Genomic DNA, 22,446 nt, shown 5'->3' with positions numbered 1-22,446 from the left:
ATGGAAAATAGTACTTATAATGTGATCTGATCCATAGAAATGATACTTTAGGTATCTTTATGTAGATTTTGTTTGAAGAGAAATACTGTGCTGAGTATTTTGTAGTTGGAAAGGGGAGGGAGCTGGGGATTTAGCTCAGTGGTTTTGCCTCCTGCCGCGCAAGTGCAAGGACCACAGTTGGATCCCCATACCAAAAAAAAAAGAAAGGGGAGAGAGCTGTAGATAGGTTAATTTGGGTGATATGTAAAAGGCATTCTTTTAGGTGATTTAAAAGATTTTGCTGTACTGATTTTTATATTTGGATGTATTTTTTTCTTAGGGTTCAGATGATTGTTTGGTAAAGATTTGGTCAACACATAATGGCCGCCTATTATCGACACTAAGAGGTCATTCTGCAGAAATTTCCGATATGGCAGTGAACTATGAGAACACATTGATTGCTGCAGGGAGCTGTGATAAAATCATTCGAGTATGGTGCTTGAGAACTTGTGCCCCAGTTGCTGTGCTCCAAGGACACACAGGATCGATTACATCTCTGCAGGTAAACTTTGAGCTTAGTGGACACCTGTGTATATTATTGCCTTTTCCTTTAGAACTCTTTCTTTTCTCTTCGGAATTGAGAAATAAGTAAAGTGCTTAATAGTTACATGGTCTGTTTTAAATCTAGGGAATCAAGAGAAAATAAAATCATTTATATTTCTACAAACTGTGGAAGGTAATAAATATCCAATGTAGAAGAGCTTTACCCGAATGTTTCTCAATGATTTTTTGCTTCTTTGAAATTAATTGTTGAATCAGATGAATGTCAGTTACAAACTGGTCATAGGTTATTTTTCTCTTTAAAACTTGGGGATTTTAGCTGGGTGTGGTAGTGCACACCTGTAATCCCAGCACTTGGAGGCTGAGGCAGGAGGATTGGCAGGACTTCGAGGCCAGCCTGGCCTCATAGTGGGTTCAAAGCCATCCTGAGCTACGGAGCAAGACCCTGTCTCCCCCCCCCCCCGTTAACTTTATTGGTACATTTTAGGTATAAAATACAGTTATATTCATCATTGGGATCTTGTACCATTACATGAGTCTCTTGGTTCTTTTTTTTTTTTTTTCCCCTTCCCTTGCTCTCCCTTCACCCCATCCACCCTTCCCTATTTGCAAAGACCTCGTTTCCATTTTTTTCCTCTTCTCATATTTTTTCCTTTCCCTTTTTTTCCTTCCCCTACCCCTCCCAATTGCCCTGCTCTTTTAGACCTTTTGTCCTGTTACACAATATCAGTTATACATTTTTAAAATGACAATATTAAGATCTAGGAGACATTACCACAGATTTTACAAAATTTAAAAGGATATAGAAAGCATATTACAAAAATCTTTTTGGAAATAAATTTGACAACTTCTAAGAAGTACCTTGGAAGACAAATTAATGAAACTAACTCTGGAGGAAATATAAAATTTGAATAGCACCTATTAAAGAAAGTATATTCCTAGCTTGAAAACCTACCTGTATGACAACAGCAGGCTCGTATACATTTTAACTGATAAACTATATCAAACAAAGCAGAAAAAAGAAGGAACACTTCTCCCCTCATTTTAGGAACTCAACATTGTGCTAATCCTAAAACTGGATAAAGATAATAGAAGAAAAAAGTACGAACATAGAAATTTGTTTAACAAAACTATTAGAAGTCAGATCTGGCAGGATGTAGAAAGTGGTTTTATTATAGGGATGGCAGTGTTGGTTCAGCATTGGAAGATCCACCCCCAAAAGTCATCATTTTAACAGAGGAAAGGAAGAAGCCATATGATCCTGTCACTAGTTGGAGAAAAGTATTGGACTAAATTCTACAGCTGTTCATGGTAAAAGCTATCAGGAGACTAGAAGTAGAACAGAACCTTCTCAACAGATCAAAGACATGTACTCCATACTTCCAGCAAAAATGCCTTATATGAATGGAGAAGATACAATGCTTTCTCCTTAAGGTGGGGAACAAGGGCAGATATGCCTATTCTTCATCTGTCCATTAAACTTTGAAACATAGGCCTAAACCTAAATAGTCTGGCAATAAAATGACACAACTCAGATAGGATTGGCAAGGTGGAAGGAAAATCTTTATATGTAGATGAAATGAACATCTACAGAGAAAATACTAAGAAATCTCTAGGAGCCCCTAGAACTTGTATTTGAATTTAGCAGGATTAGAAAACACAAGGTATATATAAAAATTCAGGTCTGTGTATACTTGCTATAAATAAAGAATTGGATATTGAAATTTAAAAGTTATGTAGGAGTACAAAGGACCTAGAAAAGTTAAAAACAAAAACAGTGTTGGAAGACATTTAGTACCTAATTTTAAGACTTCTTCTAAAGCTACGGTAATCAAGGCAGTGTTGGTGTAAGGAAAGACATATAGATCATTGGAATAAAACAGAGAATCTAGAAATAGAACCACACATATATGGTCCACTGAATTTTGAAAGATTATTTAACATTAGCATTTTATAGAATATAAACTCAATTCAAGAGCCGAGGAAGCGAGGGTGTTTTCAGCAAACGGCACTAGAACACCTAGTATCCGTATATAAAAAATTAACCTCAACCCTTTTTTTCCATACATGAAAATAACTTGAAGGGATCTGTGAACCTAAATAGGAAAGCCTAAAAGTACAAAACTTTAAGAAGAAATTATAAGGGAAAATGTTTATGAATTCAGGGTAGGCAAGAACTACCTAGGATACAAAAAACATGATGTATAAAAGAAAAAAATTGATAAATGAGATTCCATCAAAATTTAGAACTTTAAATGACATCATTGAAATGAAAAGTAGTCCTTAAACAGACCATATTTACAATGCATATAACCTATGAGCAGAATATATAAAGAATTCTTAGAGCTCATTAATAGACAACCCAATTAAAATGTAGACATAAGAAGATGATAAATAGCCAGAATAGCACAAGGAATGGTGTGCAACTCTAGAATCAGAAAAATACTAATCAGTACAATAATAAGATTGAATTATACACTCATTAGGGAGATGAAGTTAAAAGTTTTAAATGCCTTGTCATGACTTTTTCTTTTTGTTGGAATCTCCCTCTTTGCATTTAATTTGTCACGCCCAATGGATTCATTCTGCTGGGTTTCCTGGGGTTATGGTTCCTCATTGTCTTTTCCCAGGGTATTGTCTAAAATTTTTTGGAGTGCCGGTTTGGTATTCATGAAGTTCCTGAGGTGCTCTTTATCATGAAAGTATCTTATTTCTCCATCAATTTTGAAAGATAGTTTTGCAGGGTACATCAATCTGGGTTGGAGGCTGTTTTCCTTTAGGGCTTGAAATACATCACTCCAAGCTCTTCTTGCCTGGAGGGTTTGCATTGAGAAGTCTGCTGTGATTCTGATGGGCTTTCCTTTGTATGTGATTTGTTTCTTTTCTCTCACTGCCTGTAGAATTTTGTTCTTCTGTTGGATTCCTGGAATCCTAACTATTATATACCTATGTGTAGTTTTTTTTGATTAAGGCTATTTGGAGTCCTATATGCCTCACTTATCTGTATGTCAAGTTGTTTTCCCCTCCTTGGGAAGTTTTCTGCCATCACTTCTGTGAACAGTTTTTTTATGTCATCTGCAGTCTTTCCTGTTTCTTCATTGACTCCAATCAGTCTTATGTTATTCTTCTTTGCATCGTCTAGCAGCTGCTGGGTTGATTTCTCGTGTTCCTTTACAATTTTAAAGCAATTTTTCTTTTCCTGGTCACTAATTGCAATCTTATCTTCTATATGTGAAATTCTCTCCTCGCCTAGTTCATTCTGCTGCACAGACTTTTGATGGAGTTTTTCATCTCTTGGAAATCTGTATCTGTTTTATGGATTCTGTTTGTTTCCTATGTTGGGATTCCATCATGTTCCTCAGATCCTCTATTTTTTAATCTGTGTCCTCTCTAGATTTATTAATCATGTCTTGCACCATGAGCAAAATCTTTGCTGTTATCTGAGTAATTATTTCTGATTTCATTTTTCCCAGATCCTCTTTTGTTGCCAGTTCAGAGAGTCCAGGTGGTTGAGTATCAGATTGTTCCATCCCGTTTCCCTTTGGGGTTGATGCAGGTGATCTGGAAGTCTGTTTTTGAGGCTTGTTTATGTGTCTTCTCATTTCTGGGGTGGTGGGGGGGATGCTTCTGGTGCCCACGCAGTTCACCTTCTGTGCCCTAGGAGCTTGGGATGGTGGCGGGGAGCTTCACTTCGGGTGCTGGGACCAGCTGAGCTTCTCTGCCCTAGGAGCCTGGGATGGAGGTGGGGAGCTTCCTTCTGGGTGCTGGGACCGGCCCACCTTCTCTGCCCTAGGACCCTGGGATGGAGGCGGGTAGCTTCCTTCTGGGTTCTGGGACCGGCTCACCTTCTCTGATCTAGGAGCCTGGGATGGAGGTGGGGAGCTTCCTTCCAGGTGCTGGGATCGGCTGAGCTTCTCTGCCCTAGGAGCCTGGGATGGAGGTGGGGAACTTCCTTCCGGGTGCTGGGACCAGCTCAGTGTCTCTGCCCTAGGAACCTGGGATGGAGGCAGGGGAGCTGAGACCCTGTCTTAAAACAAAAGCACAACAGAAACCTGTGGATTTTGTTAAGTTGATAAAATTTGCTCATATATTAAAATTTTTTTTCTTAGGGTTATTTTTTTCACAATGAGTGTGGAGGGTAAGTTTGAACATGTATGAAGTAGACAAAATAGTATACTGGACTCCTTTGGACCCTATGGCCAGTTCTTTCCTATCCAGATTCCTATTCCCTAACCACATTATACTTACAGCAAATATCTAGAATTCATACCATTTCTTTTTAAAATATTTAAGTACTTATTTCTGAAAGATAAACATCTTTAAAAATACACTACACTTATTTGTTGATACTCAGATTTTCAGTTGTCTCATGTTTATTTAGTTTCAATCAGGAGCACAACAAAACTTACACCTTAAAATTGTTTGACATAGATTAAAAAAAAAAAAACTTAAAGTACAAACTTCATTCCCCTGCCTAGCTTTTCTTTGTCGAAGGCACCTAGGTTGTTTATCTGTAGTTTCTCAGTTGTTTGGGTTTTTCCAGTTGCATCCTCTGGAGTATTTAATGTGCCCCTCTGTGTCTCTCCTGAGTTGATTGTTGAGTCCCAAGCAGTAGTTCCTCTGAAGTGCATGGTGTCTCCTGGATTGCTTAGACAGGTTGTTAGGCACCATGTGTGAATATTCTGATTTAAAATGTCTGGCTTGGGGAATGAGAATCTGCTTTCATATTAGAAGTTTCTAGATGCTGTTTTCCATTGAGAATCTGTCACATTGAGATGTAGGTTCTTTGATCAGAAGGCACAAAATGTCTAGTGATCTCTTTGTAATTCCCATCCATCTCTGCCTTAGATTCATTAGCTCTCTGGGAACTATTAATGGTGCTGTTTTGCAACTTTTTGGGTGGGTGGGGGTACCAGGGATCAAAGTGCCACTGAGCTGAATCCCTGGTCCTTGCAACTTTTGAAAATGATATTTTGTTAGGTTGAAGTAAATTGTTAGATGATTTATAAGGCTTTGAGCAGCACATTGGTGACTGTGATTTGAATTTGCTTAAAAATGTGGGGTGGTTCAATTTTCACATGTGAATTCTCTGGTCTAGGCTATATGGCAGTGCTTTCTACACATGTAGTGTGAAGTACTGTGATGAAGGGGACCTTTGCCTGTCATGGTTGTGTGCACCTGTGGTTCCAGCTACTTGGGAGGTTGAGGTGGGAGAATCAGGTGAGCCCAGGAGTTTGAGAACAGCGAGGGTTACATAGAGAAACATTGTCTCAAAGTGGGAGAAAAATGACTTTCTGGCACTGCTGGCCAATATTTTCAAAGAATAGACATAGAAAAAGTTCCTGTTTTTGTATGAAGATGGTTGTAGTTGAAACAGTGTTTTATTTGGAAAATTTAAGGAAGTTTTTTTGGCTGCCCTTTTATTTTTAGGTAAGAAGTAGATTGTTCTCTGGAAGGTCTAATAGTTAGAAAATTAATTAAAATCCTAGCAAGGCTTCACAGTTAACATTTTATAATTTGGTATGAATTTAGAGGCAGTATAGCAGCAAAAAAAGCCTGTGCTATTTTGTTAAGCTATGTGTCTTTGATCATTTTGGAATTCCCCTGTGGGAAAGTGGAACTCTTGTCTTCCCTGAAACAATTCTTTTGATAATGAGGGTCCATGTGTTTATCATTTACTGAGCATGCCTGAGAAATCTATTTGGGTGGTGTCTTAGTTACTTTTTCTCCTTGCTCATACACAATACTTGACACCCATAGCTTAAAGGAGGAGAAATTTATTGTGGCTCACAGTTTAGGAGTTTCAGTCCATAGTCCACTGGCTCCAAGGCAGGGTGGCATGGCAGGGGGGCATGGGAAGGAGGCTCGCTGGCTCATGGAATGGCAGGGGAAAGAATAGGGAGATCAAAGAAGGAGGGAGGACCGTTGCAAGCCCCAACCCCAGTGACCCACCTTGTCCATCCAGGCTCCACCTCTCAACATCACATTTAGCTATAAACTCATCAGTGGACAAAGTCCATTGCTGAGTGTCACACCCCCATACCCCACCTCCCAAAAGCACCATGAGGGCCTGAGGCTTTGGGGGGACATCTAGATACAAAGTGTAACAGATGGCAGAAAATTTTTTCACTATCAGAAAATTCATTTGTATTTGTTTTTACTTTGAGATTCTGAGGTTTTCCACTTATTGGCATATACATAGAAGACATTTTAAAAATTAAAGTTTTAAAAATTATTCAAGAACTACAAATAATATTATATATAGAAAGATTAAATTATAGTTGAGAAACAAAAGCCTTATGTCCAGCAATAATCAATATTTTAGTATGTACTTTTTTCAAGGATACCACAGTAAATTGTCATAATATGATGCATATTCTGAAAAACGTTAGTAGTAAGACATAGCCATTACAAAGGGAGACCCTTTTGACTGTCTAAAAGAGTAGCAATTGAACATTCCCCAGAAATGCAGTCCCTCATGTGTAACTGGTTCAGACTAGGCTTCTTTGTAAGACAACTAGAAACACTGGACAGAAGTGAAAAATAGACAAAATGCTAATAGAATGAGAAATTAAGTTGTTAAAATCGGGTATATAGTAGAATTTTTTTTTTTTTTTGGTACTGGGGATCGAACTTGGGTCCTTGTGCTTGCGAGGCAGGCGGCGGAACCACTGAGCTAAATCCCCGGGCCTATAGTAGAATTTTTGACAGATATTTGTGGGTTGAGGGAGGATAAAAATTGGAGTTCAGGGGGATCAAACTCAGGACCTTGCCCTTGCCAGGCAGGTGTGGTGCCATTGAGCTAAATCCCTGGCCTTAAAAAAAAAAACCTGTCTTGAAGTTGGGAACTAGCCAGCTTCATCCAAGAAGAAAAGATGAGCCAGAGATAAATCTCCCTTTACAGAAACTGAAGCCCCACTTCACATCATCCTAATTTTCCTGGATCAGATGCTCTGGAATTGCTGGGCCCTTGATCTAGTTATAGGCTAGAAGCCAAGGTTATTTTAGAGGAAGATAACATCTAGATTCAAATTCCTTATAGTTTTCTTAATATAGTGATAACACTTAAATCTAAGATAGAAAAAAGAACATAAAAGAGAAAAGAATAAGTTCTTGTGTATAAAAGGAAAGTGGTATAACCAAAAACAGGAGAAAGCCGGATGGTAGACTCAGAGGATCCAGACAGTGGATGTTCCAGATCTATTCTAGAAATACTTGTGCTTACTAAGTTTACCTAGTTAAAAGAAGTAAAATAATTTCATTGGAGATCCAAAAGTTAGTGAAAAGGAAACTCTGGGATTGAAATACATAACTGAGTTTAAGAATTCAATGGGTGATTTTTAATGGCATATGGTTGCAACTGAAGAAATTGGAAAGAGAACTTGCAGACTGGGCATGAGGTCAGAAGAAAACGTAGTTGAATCGGAAAAAGAGCTTGAAATAAACAGAAAAGAAAGTAAGAAAGATGGGGTTTACTAAAAAAAATACCTTGTGTACTTGGAAATTCCTGAAAAGGAGGAGAGAATGAAACAAAAATCATGCTTGAAATGATAATAGCTAAGAATTTTGTAAAATGTATGAAAGACATAAAGCCACAGGTTCAAGAAACACCTTAGAGCAGAATACACAGATGTGTACAACTATTTAAATATCACAGTGAAGCTTTTTAAAGCCAAAGACAAATAGAAATCTTTGCATCCAGAGGGAAAACTGGAGAAGCAATGCTAAGATTGACTGCCAGTTTGTCCATAGAAGCAGTGGAGTTGGTTCTTAGAGGAGTTATGTCTTTACAGCACTCAGAGAAAATGCCAGTCAGGAGTTCTGAGTCTTAAAATACTGAAGATGAGAAATACAATAAATAGATCTCTAGACAGAGGGAATTTCTTAGCATGGGAGGAGCAGTAAGTAGAGTTCAAAATTGTACTGTGTTTAGGCAGAGAGGGACTATGATTTTGGTGGAAGCTGGGAGATGGCAAGAAGGGATGGAGAGTAAAAAGATGTTGGTAAATGAAAAGAAACATTGGTTGTAACTGTATAAAACAAGTGTATTGTATTGGGGGCTTAAAATATATATGGTGCTGAGCATGGTAGAGCACACCTGTAATCCCAGCTGCTTGGGAGGCTAAGGTAGGAGGATTGCAAGTTAAAGGGCTACTTGGGCAACTTAGGGAGACCCTACCATAAAATAAAATTTTAAAAAAAGGGTTGGGGAATGTAGTTTGGTGATGGAGTGCTTGCCAAGCATGTGTGAGATCTGGGTCCAGGCACCTGTACTGCCACTGAAAACAAACAAGGGCAGAAAGTGTATATTATATATGCAATTAAAGAAGTGATAGCATAAACATCAGAAGGGGGTAGCTGTAATATTCTAAGGTCTTTCCATTGTTTGAGGATCAAAATATATAAATTCATGTAAGATTTTAAGGTGAATATGTATTTTGTAACCTCTAAAATAACAGCTAAAATATTAGAGAATATGTAACTACTAAGCTAATAGAGAACAAAAATGTGGACTAATAAAACAAAAAGGAGAAGCCAGGCATGATGGCGCACGCTTGTAATCCCAGCACCTGGGAGGCCAAGGCAGGAGAATCACTGCGAGTTTGAGGCCAGCCTGGGCTACATAGTGAGACTGTGCCCCCCCAAAAAGGAAAAGAAGTCAAGGAAGGAGAGAAAAAGAGCAAGATAGGGAGCAGTACTAAGGTGATACCAGGACATCACTAAATGTCAGCATGAACATAGTTATTCGTAAATGCATTGTGTGGTACAAATATGAGACAGATTTCAGATTTAGTTAAAGAAATGAAGCCCACCCTTTTGCCTCATACCTCTGGAAGCAACATGGGTCACCAGCTGCTCTACTGGAGCCACCTGGGAAATTCGTCCAAGGCTCTCGCTCTTGCCTCATCTGCTTAAATCGACATGGCCTCATCTGGAAATAGGCCTGAACATGTGCTGCCAGTGTTTCCTTCAGCGCTCGAAGGATGTTGGCTTCATCAGGTTGAATTAAGTGATCTTCCTTCAATGGCTTATCCAGGACATCCACTCAGTGAAAGAGACCATGCTCTTTATACATAAAATAAAAAACTTAAAAGCTTTCAAAAAAGTGAAGCCCAAGTATATGCCTTATCTTCAGTGTAAGAATAAAGGGACACGGCTGGGGATTTAGCTAGTGGTGCTGGCACCTGCCTCACAAGCGCAAGGTCCTGAGTCCGACCCCGGGTACCAAAAAAAGCAAAAAATACCAAGAATAAAGGGACATAAAATTAGAGAATGGAAAAAAATTACACAAATACAAATGATAAAATTATTGTAATTACATTAACATCAGATAAATAGGCTTTAAAGCAAATTACATTTTTGTTTTCTTAAATATTTTTTTTTGGTACCGGGGATCAAACTCAGGACTTTGCTCTTGTGAGGCAGGCATGGTGCCACTGAGCTAAATCCCTGGCTAAATAATGTTTTTAGAGATAGAGAATTCATAATGATTAAGTGTTTCATTAAACAGGAAGAAGAGTTCTAAATTTTTATCCACTTGGTAGTACAGCTTCAAAATGCATGCAGCGTAAGTAGAACTTACGGGAAGAAATAGTCCTCCATTTTTTTTTTTTTGGTACCGGGGATTGAACTCGGGTCCTTGCGCTTGCGCAGCAGGCGGCGAAACCACTGAGCTAAATCCCCGGCCCAGTCCTTCATTTTTATAAAGGGAAATTAGTGTACCTCTACATCTTAGTAACTGAAAAACTATCTTATTAAGATTATGGACTTTATTCTTTAAGGGGAAAAGGTTTATTTAGTTCACAGTTTGTAGAAGTTTTCAGTCCATAGTCCATAATCGGCTGGCTCCAAGGCAGAGGGGCAACATCATGGCAGCAGAAGACAACAGAAGCAACAAGGGGAAGGCAAGCCTCTTTCTTTCCTTTTTATCCAGACTACCAGGATTAGGGCTGTGACAGACCAATCAGTGGACTGATTTAGTAATCATACACCCTTAATCGCATTATCACACACTCTAGATTTGGCCACTTCTGTTTTTTATTTTTTAATTTTGTTTTGGTACCAGGAATTGAACTCAGGACCTTTTCTTTGTCAGGCATGTGCAGCGCCACTGAGCTAAATCCCTAGCCCTATAGATTCAGCCACTTCTGAAAAAGCCCTATGACCACATGAGGCTTTGGGAGAGACATCTAAACACAAACCATGACATTCCGCCCCTGGCTCCCAAACACTCATGCACATTCCTTTGTGCAGAAGACATTTAGTCCGACTTCCAGAATTGCCAAAGTCCTGACAGTTTCAGAACTGCTGAAAAGTCCAAGTCCAAAGCCTCCCCTGAGATGAAAGGCAAACTCGTAGCTGCAAGCCCCTGTACCAATGAAAAGAAAGTTAAACACTTCCAACATTCAGTGGCAGAAGATAGACATTTCCACTCCAAAAGTTACAAACAGGGATACAAAGGAATGGGACCAAAGCAAGTCCATAATCTAGCAGGGCAAACATTAAAGCTCAGTTCCCCTTCCAGCATCCCCAGCAATCTGTGGCAAGTTGTGAACTCCAAGGGGCTTGGGTGGCTCCACCCCTACAGCACTGCAGATGGTTGTAGCACCCACAGCTTCTCTCTTGGGCGGGTTCTGCTCCCTCCTTGCAGCTTTCCTCAGACGATCCATGTTCCTGGCTTCTCCAAACTTGTGGGGTCTCCACTGCACCTTTGGCTTGGCCCTCACAGCTTCATACATGGCCCCCTTGGCACACTGCCTGGCCTTCCAGGCCTTCTGAAATCTGGGTGGAAACCTTCCTGACCCCACAACGCTTGCATTCTGTATGCGCTGAAAACCAGTGCCACATAGCTGATGCTAAGGTCTGCTGCCAGCAGGAGCAATAGCCAGGTTTCCTTCTCTCTTGGCTGTGGGGGATCGAGTGCCTGGATCGCTGAGCACTCAGAACCTGATTCTGAGGAACACATTCTCTAGGCTACCACCATTCTGGAACATGGTGCTCTGGGCCTCACTTCTCAAGACAAAATCTTTTACTTTTTCAATTTTGAGGCTGCAAAGGCTGGAGCCCTGCTGCTTCTTGTGATGCCCTCAGGCCATCTTTTGTATTCTATTCCTTTTCAGCAGTCATGATCTCCTCTGCTGTATCTTTGCAATCCACAGCTTTACTGGAGCTTTCTTTTATGCAGTCCTTTCCAGCAGAAACCCCCTGAGCCTGGTCTTTACAGGCAGCATTTCTATCAGCCTTATGGTCTTCTGAGCTCTGATCAGAATCTTCCATCATGTACAGCCTAAGGTTTTCCAGCTCTTCTTTTTCAGCTGACATCTCCTTTCCAAACTCTTCCCATATGTCAGTCCCAAAGGTTCCTCAACCACATGGTCAGGTATAGTCACAGCAATGACCCCACCTCTCTGGTGCTAAATTTTGTCTTAGTTAACTTTTCTCATTGCTGAGACAAAATACCTGACATCCAAAGTTAAAGGGGAAAGTTAGTTTATAGAGGCTTCAGTCCATAATTGGCTGGCTCCAAGGTAGGGTAGCACACGGTAGAGGGGCAACAGTTCATGGTGGCGGAAGACAGCAAAAGCAAGAAGGGGCAGGATTGTAGATTTGAACAATATAAGCAACAGACTTGAGCTGGGTGACACATATGGAATCTTACATCTGATTTTACATCTTTTGGTCATAAGTGAGATGTTTATTATGTGACTGTTTTCTACATTCTACGCATCAAAGCAAGTCTCAGTAGATTTGAAAATACTGAAGTAATTCTACATGTATTCTCCAACAACAGAGTAATTAGGCCAGAATTAATAACAGCCAGAATTAATAACAGAGCAATCTTCAGTTTTATAAATTATATAATGAACTTCTAAATAATGCAGGCTCAAAGGACAAATCACAGACTTAAAAATATTTTGAAGTGATTATGAAAACACTTCACATTAAAACTCACAGGAGATAATTTTTGGCAGCTAACCACGAAAGTATACTACCCAGCGTCTGCAGTTAGATTCAGATGGCTCATGTCTACATCAGTATATCCACATTAAGAGGGAATTGTGGCACATTGCTAGCCAGTGTTAATTGTGGTGACTTGTACATGAATGCTCAGTGTACTTTTTGTGACTTCTATGTAGATAAAAAATATTGTAAAATGAAATTTTTGTGGAAAGTTAGTGTGGTATTATCACTATAACATAGTTCAACATTATCTTAACGAGAATGAAAGAACAAAAATGTATAAAGTTAAGGGAGGAAAGGCTCACATAGTTGGCTGGCTCCCTGGCATGGGGGCATGGCAGAGGGCATTGCAGGAGAGAAAGAGCTCATGGCATGGCAATGAGAAACAGAGAGGGATCAAGGGAGGAGGAGAAGAAATACTCGAGGCCGCGCGTGCACCCCCCCCAAGCCACGCCCACAGCAACCCACCTCTTCCCAACAGGCTTTACCTTCCGTCATCACACTCAGCTGTAAGCCCATGAGTTGACTAATCCAGTGTCACACACCCATGATCCAGTCACCCCTGGAAAGCCCCACCTGTGAGCACATGAGGCTTTGGAGGGACATCTAGATATAAGCCATAGCACGACTGGTTTTATGTTGAATTCAGTTTGCCCATCTTAGGAAATTGAAACTCCCGTTTTGTTGTCCAGAAATGTATGTTACAGTCATTGAAGAATAGCTTTGGTTGTGGATAATAAAACAAGGCTGTATGGCAGGGATAGTGATTTGAGGAAATGTTAACAGTTTAAGAGCAGTTTAGGTTGGCTTCACTGGGCACAAAACAAGATAAAACTCTTAAACTCCAAGGTTGGGGCTTAGGGCCTGGGAGTGTGGTCCATTGTGGAGCATGTGCATGTTGGTGGATTCTCCAGCACCTAGGGGAAAGAGTAGATCTCCAAGTGTAGAAGTTTGCTACTGAACCCTGGTAAAACTTGTTAGAACTGCTGAGAGCTGAGTAAAACAGCTAGATATGCAGCCAGTGTCCTGAAGTCACAGCTTTCCGACACACCATGAGTAACCAGTAATAAACACAGCAAATGGAGGATATTCACAATAGCAACAGAACCCTTCGAACACAGGAATGAAGGGTATATGTGAAAATTTGATTGATGAAAATATATGGTGAACATTCAAATTAAAAATGTTTACAGTAAGAGATAACATCACCATTAATTCTCCTTAGAATACTCTCCTGCTTCAGACATGCTTATCCTATCTCTCTGTCCACTTTGTTTTTTCTTTTTTTGTGTTTTTGAGACAGGGTCTCACTGTGTAGTTCAGGCTGACTTTGAACTCACTATGTAGCCCAATCTGGCCTCGAACTCTTGATGATCCTCCTGCCTCAGCCTCCTGAGTTCTGGGGTTAGAGGTGCCACTAAGCCCAGCTTCTAGCCACTTTGTGAAGCAGCTCTAGAGTCCTCTGTGTGTCTTTACAAGATGTGATAAAAAATACAGTGAACGTTGCTAAATGAGTGCCATCCATGGGAAAAGAAGGCTTGCAAAAACATGACGCTGTGTCCTCATCCACCGTATTCACCAGATCTGGCACTGTTTGACTTCAGGCTCTTCTCCAAAGTCAGAATGACCATGAGAGGGAAATGTTTTGAATCAACTCAGTACACCAAGATAGGTGTAATGGCAGAACTAATGATACTCAGGAAAGAGGACTCCAGAGCTGCTGCAGGAAGTAACAGGAGTGATGGGATGAGTGTGTTGGAAGTGGGGAGTTATTTTTTAAAAATTATGTATTTTTTGTATTAGTGCTGTAGTACTAATACTGTACTGTATATCTTTTCAGTATATAATGATACATTTATCATAGGGAGTTTGTACATGTACAAACACATCTTCATTCTTTTTTTGTCCCCTTCTCCGATCCCTCCCTGCTACCTTCAACTCTTGATCGGCTTCCTATTTGAAAAAGCTTTGTTGGGGAGGGAATATTTTTTCTTTGGTACTGGGAATCGAACTCAGGACCTTGTGCTTGCAAGTCAGGCAGTGGAACCACTGAGCCAAATCCCCAGCCCTTGGGGAGGGAATATTTTGAAGGGCATTAATGGCATTAATTAATTGAGAAAAACCACTGTTTTTAAATTATTTTATTTTATTTTTTAAAATTTATATATTAATTGGTACATTTTAGGTATACAATACATTTACATTTATCATTGGGTGTTTGTACCAGAACATGATGTATCTTAGTTCTTATTTTTTCCCCATTCCCTGTGCGCCCTTTACCCCCTCCACACCCTTTACATAGACTTTGTTTTCTTTTTTCTTTTCTTTTTTTTTTGGTACCAAGGATCGAACTTGGGTCCTTGCGCTTATGCAGCAGGCAACGAAACCACTGAGCTAAATCTCCGGCCCTGTTTCCTTTTTTTTAAAATTTTCTCATAATTTTTCCTTTCCCTTCTTTCCTTTCCCCTTCCCCTCCCACCACCCCTACACCTTTGAACCTTTTCTTCCTATTTCAAATTATCAGTTATTTGTTTTAATCATTTTTATCCTTATTTACACTTTCAGTTTCTCACACTAGAGAAACTATTTGGTATTTACACGTGTGTCCTACTTATTTCACTTAAGAAGGTGGCCTCACTCAGTATGCATCCATTTAGCTATAAATGACTCTAGTTTCTCGTTCTTTATGGCTGAGTAGTACTCCATTTTATAAAAAAAACCACATCTTCTTTATCCAGTTTCCAGTTGATGGGCACTTGGGCTGTTTCCAAGCTTTAGCTATTACAAACTGTGCCGCTATAAACATAGGTGCACATATATCACTGTGGTACGATTCTTTTAATTCTTTGGGGAAGATACCTAGCAGGGGAATAGCTGGGTCAAATGGGACCTCTAGTCCTAGTTCTTTGAGGTATCTCCATCCTGATTTCCACAGTGGTTGCACCAGTCTACACTCCCACCAACAATGGAGAAGGCTTCCTTTCTCCCCACACCCCCGCCAGCATTTGTTATTGGTTGATTTCTTGATAGCAGCCATTCTTACTGGGGTGAGGTGGAATCTCAGTGTTGTTTGCATCTGCATCTCTTGAATGACCAGTGATGTTGAATAGTTTTTCATATATTTATTTGCTGTTTTTACTTCTTTGTCTGAGAAATGTCTGTTCATTTCGGATGCCCATTTTTGAATTGGGTCTTTGAATTTGGGGGGCCTGATTTTTTTCAATTCTTTATATATTCTAGATAGTAGACCTTTGTCTGAGGTACAGCTGCTAAAAATTTCTTCCCGTGTTGTAGGTTGTCTCTTAGCTCTGTTGGTAGTTTCTCTTGCAGTGCAGAAGGTTTTTAATAAGATGAGACCCCAGTTTTTGATTCTTTGTGTTAGCTCCCGTGCTATTGAAGATTTGTTCATAAAGTCTTTTCCTATGCCAGTGTCATTGAGAGTTCTACCTAACTTATCTTCCAGCAAGTTTAGTGTTTCTGTCTTGATATTTAGCTCTTTACACTGTTTTTTTTTTTTTAAATCACACCTCATATATGAAGAAAGGTCTTAAAAACAGTGACAGAATGTTGGATGAAGGGAGGGAGATAGCTTTATAAGTGGAAGTGCTTCCTGTGTCAGTGAATCATAAGATGAGCTATTGTGAAGATTTCAGATGTCTGTAAGTTGGGCTATAAGTGCAGTGGATTTACATTAGATATCCAGATTGTTGGCCTGGGATTTAGCTCAGTGATTCTGCCCCTGCCCCATAAGGGCAAGGTCCTGAGTTTGATCCCTGGTGCCAGGGGGAGGGGAGAATCCAGATTGTTTAATTTTAATGGAACTTACTACAACCATCAAACTTTTTAATTAATTAATTAATTTATTTTTGGTACTGGGGATCAAACTCCTCAGGTCCTTGTGCTTTCGAAGCGGGCTGCAGAACCACTGAGCTAAATCCCTGGCCCTATCAAGCTTATTTAGAAAAGAAAAATAAATACAAATAGCTACCTTCCACCCCATCTTTATCCTTGCTAGACGTTAAAAAATGCTTTAGCTGTTACAAAGAAACTGTTGTGTGTCATCAACCATGAATAGGCAAAGATATGAGGGACAAAATACAGCAACAAATTACTTATATATCTGGGAATTTGATTTAGAGCCCAGGTGACTTTAAAAGTAAAAATGTTTTTCCATGTACAGGTATAGAATTAAAAAAAAAATTAGATTAATTAAGATTTTTTTCCTCTTTTAGAACAGAGCTAACATTTTATTTATGAAAGTACTTGGCCCAAGGATTTAACAAAAAAAGAAAAAATTAGATGCTGAGGCTTGACCTGTAACCCATGCTTAGAATTCTTAAGACACACCATTATTGTTGTTATTATTATTATTATTTTTGGTGTTTTTCTTTTCTTTCTTTTTGGTACCGGGGATCGAACTCAGGTCCTTGTGCTTGTGCAGTAGGCGGTGATACCACTGAGCTAAACCCCTGGCCCTTTTTATGGTGTTTTGAAACAGGGTCTCGTTTTGTAGTTGAGAATGGGCCTGAACTCACTATGTAGCCCAGGCTGGCCTTGAACTCGCAGCAGTCCTCCTGCCTCTGCCTCCCAAGTGCTACAATTATAGGCATGCACCACCACGCCCAGCCCATGGTGTTTTAATTAGCAAGCATATCCATTTATTAATATAACTTCAGTTATATTACTTTTTTTTTTTTTTTTTTTTTTTGAAACAGGATCTCACTATGTAGTTCAGCCTGGCCTGGAACTCTCACTATTTTTGCCCAGGCTGGCTGTGAACTGAGGTGATCCTCCTGCCTCAGCCTCCTGAGTGCTGGCATTACAGGCATGTGCCACTACGTCTGGCTTTTCTGTTATTTTTAATGAAATATTCTATAAAAGTCTTTTAGGTGCTAATCATTTCTTCTCCACTCTTTTCTGTTAATGACACCACTAGTCTTTATACCCCCCCCCCCCTTCTGGTTTTTAGGACAGTTTTGCTAATTCGGCTGGCCTAGAACTCACAGCAATCCTTCTGCCTCAGCCTCCCTAGTGCTGGGATTATAGGTGTATGTGCTGCCATGGTCAGCTTCCTGCTTTGTCTTGTTTCCCGAACCAGCAAGCTTTGTTGCTTCTTTCTCGGCTATCCTTCGCATTCTTCTGGGTGGGGAGGGAAATGCTGTCTTCCAGTTAGGGTTTTTGCTTCTTAGATTAATTGGATTGCCTTTTGGCTCTTTACTGTACTATCTGAGCTGCTTCCTTTCAGTCTTGTATTCTGGTGAGACAAAAAATTTTGTCCTTGCTTTTGGTGTTTTTCTTCAAAACTGTAGTTACCTCTTGCTGTTTTTAAGTCCAGATTACCTCCCCATTCAACCCATTTTTCTGACTTCCAACAATGAACACATCACCTTTGTACATCTTTGTGTTCCTATCCCATACCATGTTCCCATTCACTTTGAACCTGTGCTCATCATATACCTTTGAGTGATTTTCTTATTTTTTTCTAAGCCTTCCTGAATGTCTTTGGAATAAAATGGTCTTCCTTTCTCTGGCTTGTTTAGTACACATAGTACTTTCTTTTAGTTTTTATTTTTGGTACTGGGGATCAAACTTAGGACCTCGCCCTTAGGAAGCAGGTGCAGTGCCACTGAGCTAAATCCTTGGGCCGAGTACTTTCATAAATAAAATGTTAGCTCTGTTCTAAAACCGGAAAAAAATCTTGTGTTTTCCTGCAGTACTCTTATGATTGTGTGTTTTAAGTTACTCATGTATTGGGAGCACACCCTGATGGCATAGTCTGAAGCATGGGTCAAACCTTTTTCTGCAGATTGCTGCACACTTGTCTCAGTGCCATTCGTGGTGAGCCACTGCTTCCCTCCAGAGAGAGTTGAGATCTTTCTTTTGTAGCATGGTGTATCTTTGAATTTCACATTTTTTTCTTTTGGCCATTCTGTAGAGTTACTTGTTGTACCAAATAGTTTTAATTTTTGAGGCTCTGTGATACACTTTTTTTTTTTTTTTTTGGTACCAGGGATCGAACTCAGGTTCTTGCGCTTGCGCAGCAGGCGGTGAAACCACTGAGCTAAATCCCCGGCCCCTCTGTGATACACTTTTAATAGCATCAGACTGGATCTTCACTGTGCAAAAGCTTTCCTAGTAATTCTTATTTATCAGTATTGAAAATCATCTATTGAGATCAGATTATGTATAAATTAATGTACAGTGTTAGATTTTTTCATCATTATATCACTTGTATTCTTAATTTCTTGTGTTTAATTTCTTAAGCGTGTCAGTTGAAATGAATTTATTTTCGGAGGGGCTACCAGGGATTGAACTCAGGGCCTTGTGCTTTCTAGTCAGGTGCAGTGCCGTGGCACTGCTGAGCTAAATCCCTGGCCTGGTAGAAGTTAATTTTGAAAGATTGTTAAACTATAACTTAAGTAGGCACTCTAGAAACTAATTTTTATATATCTCTGCTTTTCAGTTTAGCCCCATGGCCAAAGGTTCTCAGAGATACATGGTTTCCACTGGTGCTGATGGGACAGTTTGCTTTTGGCAATGGGATTTACAGTCTCTGAAATTCAGGTAAGTGACAGTAGATAACAGGTTTCTTTTCTGATGCAGTTATGGTTTAGTCTTATGAAGTGTGATTATAGAGAGATTATGTATTGTGGTTGCCTTTGAATTTATTATATAAAGCATATGTGTAGTATTGACTATATTAAAAGATGCATAGGGCTGGGGATTTAGCTTAGTGGTTCTGCTGCTTACTTTGCAAGTGCAAGGTCCCGCGTTCGACCCAGGTACCAAAGAAACCAAACAAACATTAGAAATGTGCAGTCGCATATGTAACCAGAGGCCCAGGCAGGAATGCTTGGAAGTCATGAGAGCTGGATTATGGATGTGTGATGTCCAGTACTGTACTCCTGAGCTCCATGTCACTGGTGAGACTTCACATGTAGTTAGTGTAATCAATGAGATGAAGTGTTAATTCAGCTTTAAAACCTCATACTTGATTCAGTTACTAGAAAACTTTTACATATGTTCAAACACCTTGAGTCTGAGTTCTTTATTTTATTTTTTCTTTTGGTACTGGGGATAGAACTCAGGTCCTTATGCTTGTGAGGCAGGCAGTGGAACCACTGAGCTAAATCCCTGGCCCCCTTGTCTATTGTTTTATTTTTTGGTACTAGGGATCAAACACGGGTCCTTGCCCTTACGAGGCAGGTGGCAGAACCACTGAGCTAAATCTCCAGCCCTATTGTTTTGTTTTTTTTGGTATCAGGGATCAAACTCGGGACCTTGCGCTTTCGCAGCAGGCGTCGGAACCACTGAGCTAAATCTTTGGCCCTGGCCCCCTAGTCTGAGTTCTTGAAATAACAAGTTTTGGGAAATCCAAGTACAGGTCCAAGTATTTTTGATGAAAATTAAATATTCACATCGAGATGTATTTTACTTGTCAGATACATACTGAAAGATTTCAAATATGAAAGAATCTGTAAAATATTTCATTAAAATCATGTTATGATTGATTACATGTTGATATGATATTTTGGATTATGTTGGGTGAAATTAAAAACTAATTTAACTTTTGAGACGGTATTTCTTGTTGCCTAGGCTGGCTGGGCTCAGACTGGTGGGCTCAAGCACCTTCCACCCTGGCCTCCCATGTGTCCCACGCAGCTGGGACTCTGGCAGTATGCTGCCCACACCTGGCTTCTTTTTACTTTTTAAAAATGTCGCTACTGGAAGAAGGGCAGCTCACCATCCACCCCGTCCTACTTATGCCCTGGTGGTTGTAAACCCTGCTTGGCAGTGGGTTCACTGAGATTGTCCAAGCTTTAGTTGCTACATTTAGAAAAAGTGGGGTTAGTAGGCTTGTTCTCTCAGTGTGCGATGATGGTCCTTAGACTCTATCTCGGTATTTTATCTGTTGGCCATTCTGATAAATGGGAACATTTGGCATATGGTGAGGGTACACTAGGACTAAGGCTGTATTCAAATGTGCCTGATTACAAGTAATATTTCAAATTTGTTACTGTGTTAAGCTAATGTATTTTAAAGTAGTGTCTTCTTTTTTTATAGTCCACGCCCCCTGAAGTTCACTGAAAAGCCCAGGCCAGGTGTTCAAATGCTTTGTTCTTCTTTTAGTGTTGGTAAGATAAGTTCTTTGGTAATTTAAAAAATTATTTTACTATTTTAATAAATGCCCACATTACTGCTCTACGAATCTTTATTAGAATTCTGTTAGTTTAAATTTGTTTTCCACAGAGTTATCTTATTTAAATCATTTTCACTTTTTCTTTCTTTCTTCTTGGTGCGAGGGATTGAACGCAGGGCTTTGGGCCCCTCTTTTTTTCCTTATATACTGTAGTGAGCTTGAGTGGTAATCAACCTCCCTCCTTCCCTCCCTTCCTTCCCCTTTAGATGGCTCAAAGAGTTTTCTCTCACAGAAGTCTAAAAACTTGAAGTGAACTCTTCCCAAGCTAGGTCTAGGTGTGTGAAGTTGATTGGAAAGCAGACTCCTTTTGTTCCAGTATTTTTAGAACATTGGCACTCATTTGATGTTTATGTTGCTGTACTTGGTAAAGCAGAGTGAGACTGAACATTTCCACATTGTGTTAACTTTAAGTACAGCTGCAAGTATAGTTTTATAAGGTTTTTAGATGGTGAGTTAGAAAGTGGATCTACTGAGATATATTTAGTTTTAGAATGAGTGACCTTGATTTTTCTTTATTTCAGTATAGAAATTTGATTTGTTCAGATACTTATTATAAGCTAGATGTTTGAACTTTTGTAAAAATAAATTTTACTTTTTGTCCCATTCCTGCCCTCAAGTCTCCTCCCCTCCCTGTGTACAAAATCTTTGTTTCCATATTTTCCTTCTATTGTCACTTTTTTTCTTGTCCCTTCCTTTCTCCCTCCTTTCTCCCTTGTTCTCATTCTCATTTGAACACCTTCGTCCCATTTCCCAATATCCGTTATACATCTCACTCCTTATTTTCACTTTTAGTTTCTCACACTAGTGAAACTGCACTTTTTAAACATGTATGTCTGACTTATTTCACTTAAGAGTATGGTCTCAGGGTCCGTTCATTTAGTTAATAAATGCCTGAAGCTCATCCTTCTTTATGACAGAGTAGTACTCCATTGTGTAAAAACCCCACATCTTTATCTACTCATCAGTTGATGGGTATTTGGGCTGTTTCCAGCATTTATCTATTACAGTCTGTGCTGCTATAAACATGGGTGTGCATATATCGCTGTGGTATGAGGCTTCTCATTCTTTCAGGAAGATACCAAGAAGAGGTATAGCTGGTTCAAATGGAACCTCTTGTTTTAGTTTTTTGAGAAATCTCCATGCTGATTTCCACAGTGGTTGCACCAGTCTACACTCCCACCAGGACTGGAGAAGGGTTCCTTTTTTCCCATAGCCCTGCTAACATTTGTTATTGGTTGATTTCTTGTTAACAGCCGTTCTTTCTGGAATGAGATGGAATCTCAGTCTTGTTTTAATTTGCATCTTTCGAGTGACCAGTGTTGTTGAGCATTTTTTAAAATATATTTATTTGCTGTTTGTAGTTCATCTGAGAAGTGTCTTTTTATTTCAGATGCCCATTTTTGGATTAGGTCTTTTAATTTGAGGGGCCTGATTTTTTTTGAGCTCTTTTCATATTCTAGATAACAGTCCTTTATCTGAATAGCTGGTAAAAATTTTTTCCCACTCTGTGGGTTGTCTCTTCACTCTGTTTCTCTTGCTGTGCAAAAGCTTTTTAATAAGATGAGGTCCCAGTTGTTGATTCTTTGTAGTATTTCCTGTGTGGTCTGGGTTTTGTTCATGAAGTCTTCGCCTACTCCTATGTCCTCAACTTTCTACCTATTCCCTCTTCCAGCAGATTTAGTGTTTTGTTGGTTTTTTTTTGGTACTGGGGATCGAACTGGGACCTTGCTGCTTGCAAGGCAGGC

The 22,446-nt window shown here is 39.6% G+C and overlaps 1 protein-coding gene and 1 pseudogene across 2 annotated transcripts in view; both read left to right on the top strand.

Moving 5' to 3' along the window:
* Nucleotides 1-22,446, top strand: part of Brwd1 (bromodomain and WD repeat domain containing 1) — a 148,536-nt gene that overhangs the window by 33,329 nt on the left and 92,761 nt on the right. For both annotated transcript variants that reach the window (XM_021256241.2, XM_004842365.4), the window contains exons 8-10: nt 320-541; nt 18,965-19,065; nt 20,566-20,636. In XM_021256241.2, coding sequence (XP_021111900.2) covers nt 320-541; nt 18,965-19,065; nt 20,566-20,636 — 394 coding nt within the window. The remainder of the gene's footprint in view (nt 1-319; nt 542-18,964; nt 19,066-20,565; nt 20,637-22,446) is intronic.
* Nucleotides 549-16,022, top strand: LOC147830323 (small ribosomal subunit protein uS14 pseudogene; annotated as a pseudogene).

The sequence above is a fragment of the Heterocephalus glaber genome, unplaced genomic scaffold (genome assembly GCF_053883595.1).
Source record: "Heterocephalus glaber isolate CG9 unplaced genomic scaffold, H.glaber_assembly_v1.0 deba00000122, whole genome shotgun sequence".
NCBI classification, from domain to species: Eukaryota; Metazoa; Chordata; class Mammalia; order Rodentia; family Bathyergidae; genus Heterocephalus; species Heterocephalus glaber.
The sequence above is the reverse complement of the archived record's forward strand: the minus strand, read 5'-3'. Positions and strand labels throughout refer to the sequence as shown.